General features: G+C 40.2%; 1 protein-coding gene and 1 pseudogene across 1 annotated transcript in view; one reads left to right on the top strand and one right to left on the bottom strand.

Moving 5' to 3' along the window:
* UBE3C (ubiquitin protein ligase E3C) overlaps positions 1-11546 on the bottom strand; it is a 117251-nt gene that overhangs the window by 67156 nt on the left and 38549 nt on the right. Inside the window, exons 10-12 of the mRNA XM_011941601.1 lie at positions 7592-7678; positions 2202-2359; positions 1822-2054 (exon numbers count right to left, since the gene is read on the bottom strand). Coding sequence (XP_011796991.1) covers positions 1822-2054; positions 2202-2359; positions 7592-7678 — 478 coding nt within the window. The remainder of the gene's footprint in view (positions 1-1821; positions 2055-2201; positions 2360-7591; positions 7679-11546) is intronic.
* Positions 10681-11546, top strand: part of LOC105511381 — a 1948-nt pseudogene continuing 1082 nt past the window's right edge.

Below are 11546 nucleotides of genomic sequence, written 5' to 3'. Positions count from 1 at the left end.
TATGGCATTATTAAGTTCAGAGATTTCTACATACTAAAGATAAGCCTGTCATATGGAAAGTATGAAGCTCTCAACAGGTGCTATAAAACAGTGAAACGATCTGATATCACACACAACACCTGATATTCCACATCATGGAAAGCTTTATTGTTAATAAAGACCCCAGGGTTTAATCAAATATGGAAAGGAAAACAAACACGCTACCTGTAACACCCATGTCCAGGAAAAGCTTAGGTAAGAATTGTAAGTTTTAAATAGGTGAGATTGCTTATTTTTTAACATAGAAAATTTGCAAAATTGTCGATCTTTGAGAAAGGATATAGTAAAGGCTTACCATGTGACCTTTCCAGTTTACTTAGGAATACAGAAATAGGTAATTAAAATAAATTGTGCAAACATATATTACATCAATCTGCCCAAATTATAAATTCAATGATGCATTAGGACTGTATTCACTGCAATCAAAACATTATCAGTTACTGCTGCTGCTGCTAATGCTCATGCTCCTAAGAGAAATGTGTTGTAAAACCAGGCAGAACGGGCTGGAGAGAGACTCTCGTGGACCTGGAGGATGAATAAGCATTCCTTAATTAGCCCATCAGGGTAAGTGCAAGCATTAATGGGCCCTTCCTAAAGTCTAGCTTGACATCTTTCTCCAAACACGGCCAAGAAGAAAGTTCCATTAGCAATATTAATACAAGCTTAGTTGATCATTTTCATTCAATTAACTTCTTTCAATTAAATAGATAGCTTGACAAAAGCAGTGATAAAAGACCCAAAGGGACAGCTGATGACTCGAACTGAACATTAGTGTGCGAGAGGTCGCTGGTATTAAACGGACTGTAAATCCAGCATTCAATTTGGAAAATGCACTTCTTCTGCTCTCACTCCTTTAATGAGCAATTTTAGCTGACTAGATGTGTTTGCTGCAGAAATTTCATGGGAAGTCAAGCACCCTTTTCCTTTTCTTTTTTTCCGTCCCAACAGTTATGTTCTCACTGGTGGTGGGTTCCTGCCAACATTCCAGCCATACTAACTCAAAACTTCACTTTCTGGTTAAGAACGAAGATATGTTAAAATAATTTATATACAACTAGCATTAAAAATTAATGACCTATTTTACCTTGTTAATCAATTTTTGAAAGGTTTGAAAAAATAATAAAATCTAAGAAATATTTACTCAAAAATAAAAACATTTTAAAAACTGTATTTATATTTCATCGTGTCACAGTTAAGTAGTTAGGGCCACATAGAAAAGATGCACGTAACACGGTTTAAAAAACATAGTTTTAAGTGAGACAAATGTAAATTAAAATGAAAGTAATTTTAGTTAATTAAATTACCTTAATCAAAAGTACTAAAATTACTTTTCTTAATTAAAAAGTTGTACAGGCCAGCTGCAGTGGCTCACGCCTATAATCCCAGCATTATGGGAGGCAGAAGCAGGAGGAACCCATGAGGCCAGGAGTTTGAGACCAGCCTGGGTAACACAGTGAGACTCTGGCTCTACAAAAAAACTAACAAATTAGCTGGGCATGGTGGCACATGCCAGCAGCCCGAGCTCCTCAGGAGGCTGAGGTGAGAGGATTGCTTGATCCCAGGAGTTCAAGGCTGCAGTGGGGTATGATGGTGTCACTGCACTCCAGCCTGGGAGACACATCAAGTCCATGTATATATTTAAGAGAAAAAAAAAAAAAAAAGTCTTGCAAATTAAAACATGTCTGAAACAAACCTGCATTTTTATTCCTCTGCAATGGTCAAGACAAAAAATGCGTATATTTTTCAATGTCAGCAAACAAAAAAAATACATATACTCTATACCTTAAATAACTGAATCCATCGTTTCTGTTCCATCTGTATGCATTGTTGCATTTCAGAGCTAGTAGTAACTCCAATACTCTGAAATGCTGTAATATATTCTTCTCGAACTTCTGGTTTGGTTTCTGGATAAGCCAACTTGATGATCCCCAGGCATGCATCTCGAAGGCATCGAGACAACATTATCAGCTCTTCTAAAGTAAAAGGCATCATTGATGATTGTCTTTGACCTACAACTAAAAAATACAATCCAATTTTCTATCATTTCTTTTTCCATCTTTTAACACACACTGAAAGACTTAAAGAGTTTAAAACTTTTCTACTGTCTATGAAAACTGATGGGCCATGTGGCCAGCAGCAAACTGGTTTCTCAAAATCCTTACCTTCTATGGGATCACCGAAGAATTCGTTATCATGTATGGAAATTAGTGAATGACTAAACAAGGAGCTAAAAAGGTAAAAGAGTGGGATGATTCGACTAGAATCTTCAAAAGACATAGGAGAACCCCTGGATATCACCTGAAGCAATGGTACCATAGACCTTGAATTAAAGAAAAGAAGAAAAAAACCAGTCACTTTACAATTAGTCTTAGTTTGGGAACTAATTAAAACATAACATCAAACAAATATCATCAGGGAAAGTAACATTTACATTAGGAATTAAACTATTTAAAGGCAAGGTCAAGTCGCCATGGCAATGCAGGTGAATAAACAGCATAGATTAATACATAAAATAGCATATACCACCCCACTGATCTTCACTGAGGTTCCTGCTACCTACATCAACCGGATAATGAGGTTACTAAGAGTGAGCCAGTTGTTCCCAGGCTAAGGCCCTAAGAAGAGTTCTAATAAGGCCGCTATTCAAGACACACACGTACTTTACTTTTACGAGGAAACCATCCCCTTCCCGTCTACTCCACATATTTAATAAAAGGCAAATCATTCTGCTCTCAAGAAAAATTTATCCAGCCACTTACTTTTGGTAAGGCTGAAAGCTATTCAATATTGAAGCCAAACTGTAACCTTAAGAAACAAAGTTTTCGGTTCTCTACAGTGGCCTTGCTCCCACTGTTTGCTTTATTCATCCGCTCCCATCCTGCTCCTGCTTTTACAGCAGCTAAGGTGGTCTTTACTCAGCAGCCTCTGTCACCCATCAAGAGCTATGATATGATAAATTAATTAGCCAGGTGTAATGATATGTGCCCACAGTCCCAGTTACTCTGAAGGCTGAGGCAGAAGAATGGCTTGAGACCAGGAGGCGGAGGATGCCATGAGCTGAGATTGCGCCGCCACTGCACTCCAGCCTGGGCAACAGAGCCAGATTCTGTTTCAAAAAACGTTTAAAATGTTAAGAAAAAAAAAAAAAAAAGGCCAGGTGTGGTGGCTCACACCTGTAATCCCAGCACTTTGGGAGGCCGATGTGGGTGGATCACAAGGTCAGGAGTTCAAGACCAGCCTGGCCAACATGGTGAAACCCCGTCTCTACTAATGACACAAAAAATTAGCTGGGTGTGGTGGCGTGTGCCTGTAATCCCAACTACTTGGGAGGCTGAGGCAGGGGAATCACTTGAACCTCGGAGGCAGAGGTTGCAGTGAGCTGAGATCATGCCATTGCATTCCAGCCTGGGAAACAGGGTGAGACTCCGTCTCCAAAAATATAAACAAACAAATAAAAAACAGCTACGATATATTAAATTGACTTATTTCACCTAGAACTTCTTCCTTTTCTCTCGTTTTTAAGTCTGGTTCCTTGTCTTATGGAACATTTAGCTAACACAGAATCACCTGCAAGCTCTTTATATAATGTCCACGGTCCCCTCTACCAAGTCAAATCAATCACAGACATTGTGAGCAAGATCACTCTCTTATCTCCCCAAATATCCATTTCCACAGAACTACAGGTATATAGTAGATGAGAAGAAACCAGGAGTCAGGATCTACAAATCACATATGAAAGCAGAGCAGAAGGTAAGACCACTTGTTACAATTAGCAGGGCCATAAGGAGCTTGGCTGAGCCACCTGGAGCTTTTGAGTCTCCATGGTACATGGTTCAGGGGAGGGCACTGCCATCATCAACTGCTTTGAGAACAGGAACCCATATGTGCACCCGAAACTATTCCCACAGAGAAGATACACTATGTCCACATGCTACACAACCGGAGCATACATGATTCCTATTTGCAGTTGTGACACTCTGCATTTAGCACTATGCTGAATGGATTCATCAATTAATGAATGAATGCCATCCATCCAAAATTTAAACGTTGTAGGGACAAAGCACAATTGTCCTACCTCATTGCAGAAGCCAAGATGACACAAAAAGTGGGATTGGCAAGAAGGATACGTGCCAATGCTGTCCTGCATACAGGGCATGAATGAGACACAAGTCTCTTAGTTCTCTGCTGACCACTCTTTCTGCTATAAACACTGACTCAAATATTCCTCTGAAAACAGGTCAATCTCAAGGACTTACATGCAAATAAAGAGTCTGTAACTTACTGTAATGGAAAAGACATTGATTCACACATAACTCAGGGGAGCTAGGTGAATTACTGACCACCGATGAGACCCGAGGCAATCCCTAACCTCTGTCTAGATCTTGAGAACAAGGGTTTTCACATTGTGTGCCTGTGGGAACCACTCCTCCTCCTCGTTCAACGTCCCCTACCCTTGCAAAGAGCTTTTAGTCTTAAGAACGGATTCTTGCTTTAACAGGTTTCAGAATACTACTGTAGACTGTTTTGAAATTATTTATCAAACAGCCAACACTGGCACCTACTGCCCACACTGAAGACTTCTGGGCACAGCATCTCTGCTATGTCATAGTCAAGGGATGCCTAATGGAAAAAGTACCAGCTGGCTATGGGTTCCTTCATCCTTCAAGAAGGAAACTAAACTGGCTGATTACAATAGCAAGTACTGAAAATCAGGTACACAAATAAAGATGTTATTTGCAAAATGTCTGATGTGCCAAAATTCACTATCCATCTGGAGATTGTTTACATGTGGTCTGCTAGACTGGGGTGAAGAACAGTGCGTCTCGGTTGGCCCCAAACCACCTGCACCTCAATCACCTGATGAGCCTGTGAGGTCGCAGTCTCCAGGGTTTCTAACCCAAGTCCTAGGGCAGGATCAGAGAATCCGATTTTTTTTTTTTTTTTTTTTTTGAGACAAAGTTTCCCTCTTGTTACCCAGGCTGGAGTGCAATGGCACAATCTCGTCTCACGAGAATATGCATTTTAACACGCTCCCCTGATGGTACTTCTGCCCACTAAAGCTGAAAGTCCTAGCAATGCAAGCCTTACTGTGAAACTATTTTTGACTTGAACTGAATGCCAGTTTCAGAAAATTAGTCATTTCATTTTAAACTTTATTCCCAGTAGGAAATATGAGACATATACAGATGGTGCCTGACTTACAATGGTTCAATTTAGGATTCTGCAACTTCAAGATGGTCAAAAGCGATTCCCATTCAGTAGAAACCGTACTTCGAGTATCCATAAACCACTCTGTTTTTTCACTTTCAGTACAATATTCAATAAATTACATGAGACATTCAACACTTTATTATAAAATTGGCCTAGTGTTGGATGATTTTGCCTAGCTGTAGGCTAATGCAGGTGTTTTGAGCACGTTTTAGGTAGGCTGGGCTAAGCTGTGAGGCCTCAGTAGGCTAGGTGTCTTGAATGCACTTCAACTGATGATGTTTTCAACTTACAACGGGTTTATCAGGACACAGCCCCATTGTACCTCAAGGAGCATCTGTATTGAGAATGTATTAATACACTGTCAGTTTCTTGAGGGACTTCATTCTAATAAATTAAACAAGTAAAAAGACATTCAAATTCTCAAACTGTCTTTTAATAAGATTTATAAAACTACCCTATCATAAAATAGTATTAATAATTTAATATAATTAACAATATCCCACTTTTCTTTCACACACCATGACTCCATTTCCTTAGCAAGAGACAAATGCCATAAACAAATAAGCAATTATCAGGCAGAACTACGACAGCGTCTCTGTTGCTAAGCTGGGGCACTTATGGGTAAATGACAATTTCCTGTCCTAATGATTCTCAATCTCCTTCTGCCCGAAACAAACCTGTCACTAATGAAAACCAAGGTTGGCACAGTCAGAAGTGGCTGAAATGCACCAAAAAACACAACAAAGCATACCTAAAATCCTGTATTTTGGTTTGGAAATGAAAGAAAAGATTTCTCAAGACAGTAAATCATTCTAGCAGTCTTTCGTCTAGAAAGCATTTCTAGGAGTGCTTTAGCCACCCATTGTTGATGCAAGATAAACTCAACCTTTAGGACTTTCACCAGTCACAGTGGCAGCATTAAAACTCCCCCGTTCCTCACTCAAGATGCAATTTAAAAAATGAAAAATTTTAAGTCATAATATTGAGAAACTGACATTCCCCTTTCATTAGTATGAACTGTGTTGCCCAGATGATTTGAACACCAGTTCCATCATAAAGGGGCTGACTGTGCCTGGCTGAATAACATACGCATATCTTTTGCTCTACATATTGCATGAAAAAGCTCAAAATCCAGAAATCTCCACAAGAATTTTTATTATGACTGCACACAGCAAGTCAGATTGCAGATGAGCACGTGTTTATATTTTAGATATACCACCCCAATCCACCACAAATTCTTTCTTCTAACTTCTTGTTCCTAAAAAGAAACCAAGACCGCTTCCTACACTCCTGCCCTACAACTGACATGTGTCTTCCCAGCACCAAATGAACTGGTCCACAGCATGGAGCCAGTAACGGTGACTGCTACTATCGCCGCTCTCAAGAGCATGACATGCAGGTGGCATCTTGTAAGTTTAGTCTCCAATTAACTGAATTACACACTTCATCTTTTCCGATTACAGTACAGGGGGACTGGCTTAGACTTCTTTTTTTTTTGAGAGGAAGTCTTGTTCTCACCCAGGCTGGACTGCAGTGGCATAATCTCGACTCACTGCAACCTCCGCCTTCCAGGTTCAAACGATTCTCCTGCATCAGCCTCCCGAGTAGCTGGAATTACAGGCACGTGCCACCATCCCCGACTAATTTTTGTATTTTTAGTAGAGATGGGGTTTCACCATGTTGGCCAGGCTGGTTTTGAACTCCTGACCTCACGTGATCCACTAGCCTCGGCCTCCCAAAGTGCTGGAATTACAGGCGTGAGCCACCGCGCCCGGCCGGCTGAGACTCCTGGCAGAGGAAAAATTCAACAACAGAGTACTAGGCTAAGTCAGTTTACCATGAAGGATTTTAAGTACGAAATTCCTACCTATTACACACTCAATTAAAATATGTATGTCAAAGACACTATTTTTTAAATTACACGATTCAAATAAGAAAAATCTAATTATTTTAACAAATGTTTAAAAATGTCTACACTGTTCTAATGTTTGCAGCAGTCTTAAATTTACTTCAAATCTGTATTTTCACTGTGAAAAGAATAGTAGAATCATATGGAGCAAAGTAATTTCCAAATGTCTACCATTTTAAAAATGGCTAGGATATTTAAAGCAAACTTACCTTCAGATAAAACCATACTCTCAATAATATATACAGATAAGTAACTGTTAAGATTAGACACTGATTTTTCTTTTTGTGCAACTGAGACCATCTGGAACTTTCCCTCTAATATGAAATAAGTCCAGTATAAGCAGGACTTAAAAACAGGTTCTGGCAGCATTTCTGATTAGGCTGCTACTTTCTGTGCCTGTGAGCTCAATTTATAAGTCTGTATAATACATACCCTGTGATCATCCGTGTTGACATGGAAGATATTAGAAACCAAAGATGTCTCAGAAACCTGGCATTAAAGGCTAAACTGTAGAGAAGCCTAAAAAGGAATAGGGGAAAAACACAGAACAGTAAGCAATTACTTAGTCAAAACATTTCTTTAAAAAAAAAAAGCGATACACTGAAGATCAACATACAGTTTAGCAAATCTCTGTGCTAATACCACAAAAAGCTGCCTCAGACAACCAGCCATTTGATGAGAACACCGAGACACGGCTCCCAAAGGTGTCAATCTGCGCTGTTACCAAGCTAGGAAAGCGCCTCCTCCCCCATGGCTGTGAGACCTACCCCAAAAGATGAAGATATAAGTTGTTTTCATGCACAAGTTGAACCTGCTCCCCCTCTGCTACATATCATATTAATATGCCACAATATTCTATATGACTATTGTTATTACTGCTAATACTGTTTTTTTTGTTTTTTTGTTTTTTTTTTGAGACAGGGTCTTGCTCTGTTGCTCAGGCTGGAGTGTAGCACCACAATCCCGGCTCACTGCAACCTCCACCTCCTGGGTGGAAGTGATTCTCCTGCCTCAGCACCCTGAGTAGCTGGGATTACAGGTGCCCGCCACCATGCCTGGCAAATTTTCGTATTTTTAGTAGAGATGAGGTTTCACAATGTTGGCCAGGCTGGTCTTGAACTCCTGACCTCAAGTGATCCACCCGTCTCAGCATCTCAAAGTGCTGGGATTACAGGCGTGTGCCACTGCACCTGGCCTACTTAACACGTTTAAAATTTGTAGACTCAAGTCACTTTTCTTGAAATACAAAAAAATGTGTTGTTAACACCTCAAAAATAAATCTAAAAAATGTATCTTAAAGACTTGACCGGGCGCGGTGGCTCAAGCCTGTAATCCCAGCACTTTGGGAGGCCGAGACGGGCGGATCACAAGGTCAGGAGATTGAGACCATCCTGGCCAACATAGTAAAATCCTGTCTCAACTAAAAAGTACAAAAAACTAGCCGGGCGAGGTGACGGGTGCCTGTAGTCCCAGCTACTCGGGAGGCTGAGGCAGGAGAATGGCATGAACCCAGGAGGCGGAGCTTGCAGTGAGCCGAGATCGCGCCACTCACTCCAGCTTGGGCGACAGAGCGAGACTCGGTCTCAAAAAAAAAAAAAACAAAAAAACAACTGAACTCCATTCTTATTTTAATGTAATGCATTTTGAGATATCCAGATGGCAATAAGGGTACATCATTGAAAAAACAGTGAAAGCATGAAAGAGCATGTGAAATTTACCTAGAAGCAGGAAATCTTAAGCTAGAAAGAATCTATTAGATCATTCAGCTCAGCTATCTTTCCAATGTCTTATAGGCGAAAAGCAATGTTTGCATAAGAAAATAAAGGGGCAGTAATACATCTGTTCTAAGGTCCTTCCAGATCAGAAGTATTATGATTTTATGAAAACATGCATGATGTTTATCAGTCACATGCCATGACAAAGTGGGGACACACTGCATTCATTCCAGCAAGAGCAGAATCCCAAACGGAGTCTCCAACAAATATTACTTAATATTATTGGAAAATATTACTCAATAAATATTTAATATTATTGGAAAAATGAAAAAAAATGGTAATAATATAAGTTAAAGGAGACCAATTAAGACATGTAACTAAGTATGCTGTCTGTCATTAGTGTTCGAGCAAATTTCCACTTAAAAATCACTCTGAAATATGACCGGACATTGTGGCTCACGCCTGTAATCCCAGCAGTTTGGGAGGCTGAGGTGGGCGGATCACTTGAGGTCCGGAGTTCGAGACCAGACTGGCCAACGTGGTGAAACCCGTCTCTACTAAAAATAGAAAAATGAGCCAGGCGTGGTGGCAGGTGCCTGTAATCCCAGCTACTCAGGAGGCTGAGGCGGAAGAATCGCTTGAACTTGAGAGGTTGAGGTTGCAGTGAGCCGAGATCACAACACTGCACTCCAGCTGGGCGACAGAGTGAGACTCGGACTCAAAAAAAAAAACACTCTGAAAAAGATTATCCTGTTGAAAAGAGGAGCTGTATTAGAAAATGATAATGGACACCTTATCTCTGGGATATTTAAAATCCTTACCATATACCTGATAAGAGTGTTAACTTTTTTTCTTGCCTTTGTGGAGTTTTATTTGCCAAGAATACGCAACCGTCATATGGAAAAAAGAGTAAGAAAAAAGCTATGAAAAACATGAACTTTTGAAATAATTTGAGAAGGTAGTATTTGCTTATTTTCTCTTTAGTCGAGAAACTTTTTAAAAAAATGTTATTAAAACAAAACAAGGCAAAATAACGTTAGCCACATTTCCTCTCATCTACCCAGAAACCATCAGTTAATGCCCTGCTATAAATCCATCTAGGTCCTTGTGTGTACACATGGAAACAAAAATGAGATCTTCCTACATGTTCTAAGAGAGTTTGTAACTAAGATTATAATTAACATCTTTCCATATGAATGTACACATATTTCTGGAATACCATTTTCAGAAATACACATTTAAAATACACATTTTAAAATTTGTATTTCAAGCTAATCTTGAGAGAATATTTACTAAATCACTCAATAAGCAATAATAAAACAAATTATTAAACTTCTAAAAATAAATTTCTGGGCCAGGCGCTCACGCCTGTAATCCTAGCACTTTGGGAGGCCTAGGTGGGTAGATCACCTGAGGTCAGGGATTCGAGATCATCCTGGTCAACACGGTGAAACCCCGTCTCTACTAAAAATACAAAAATTCGCTAGGTATGGTGGCATGTGCCTGTAATTCCAGCTGCTCAGGAGGCTGAGGCAGGAGAATCACCTGAACCTTGGAGGCGGAGGTTGCAATGAGCACAGATGGTGCCACTGCACTTCAGCCTGGGTGACAGAAAAAGACTCCCTCTCGAAAAAAATTAAAAAAGAAAGACAAATAGAGCCAGCGGAAGGTGGCAAAGGGCCGCAGGCCTGAGCTCGGTGCGCGGGAGACGAGGTCTTCTGGGCTGCGACCTCTGAGCACGCAGGATTTGCAGAACTTAATACGAATGTGAAGAACTTGCAAAGACACTTGAAAACGGCCAAAGGGATGACATATCAAGAAATAAATTGGCCTTGGCAGAACTGTATGAAAATGAAGTGGAGTGCAGATCTTCCAAGTCTGATAGACCTAATGCTGCAGTCTTCAAGAGCCCACGGACACCACCTCATCGTCATTCCCAGGTGGAGGATACAGACTGAGTAATTCCTTTTGTAAGCAGTCTGAATATATCTATGGAGAAAATCAGCTGCAAGATATTCAGATTTTGCTTAAACTGTGGAGCAATGGTTTCAGTTTAGATGATGGAGAGAGAATTGAGACCTTACAATGAATCAACAAATGCTCAAGTTCTGGAGTCTGCTGAGAGAAGAGAGGCTGCGCACACTGGCTCACGTCTGTAATCCCAGCACTTTGGGAGGCCAAGGGAGGCAGACTGCTTCAGCCTAGGAGTTTGAGACCAGACTGGGCAATGTGGTGAGACCTTGTCTCTATGAAAACTTGGGCGTGGTGGCTGTAGTCCCAGCTACTCATGAGGGTGAGGTAGGAGAATTGATAGAGCCCAGAAGTGCGAGGCTGCAGTGAGCCGAGATCACACCACTACACTCCAGCCTGGGTGACAAAGTGAGATCCTATCCCAAAACAATAAAAATAAATAAAAATTAAAAACTCTTCCTCTATAATATTAGATTTTAAAAAGATGAACTTTGTGAAGAACGCATGAGCATTTAAATTAGTTCTATGTTGTATACTGCATGTTTGTGACAGGATAAACATTCTAGCCATAATTGTGTAATCAGCTAGCATAAACATTTTTTTAAGAGATGAGGTCTTTCAAAATCCAATAAAAAAAATCTCGTATTTGATCGGTTGAGTAATTTCCTGCACTCAGTCCAAAATATCAAATGCATTGTTCC

Source organism: Colobus angolensis, unplaced genomic scaffold (genome assembly GCF_000951035.1).
Source record: "Colobus angolensis palliatus isolate OR3802 unplaced genomic scaffold, Cang.pa_1.0 Scaffold2, whole genome shotgun sequence".
Lineage (NCBI taxonomy): Eukaryota > Metazoa > Chordata > Mammalia > Primates > Cercopithecidae > Colobus > Colobus angolensis.
The sequence above is the reverse complement of the archived record's forward strand: the minus strand, read 5'-3'. Positions and strand labels throughout refer to the sequence as shown.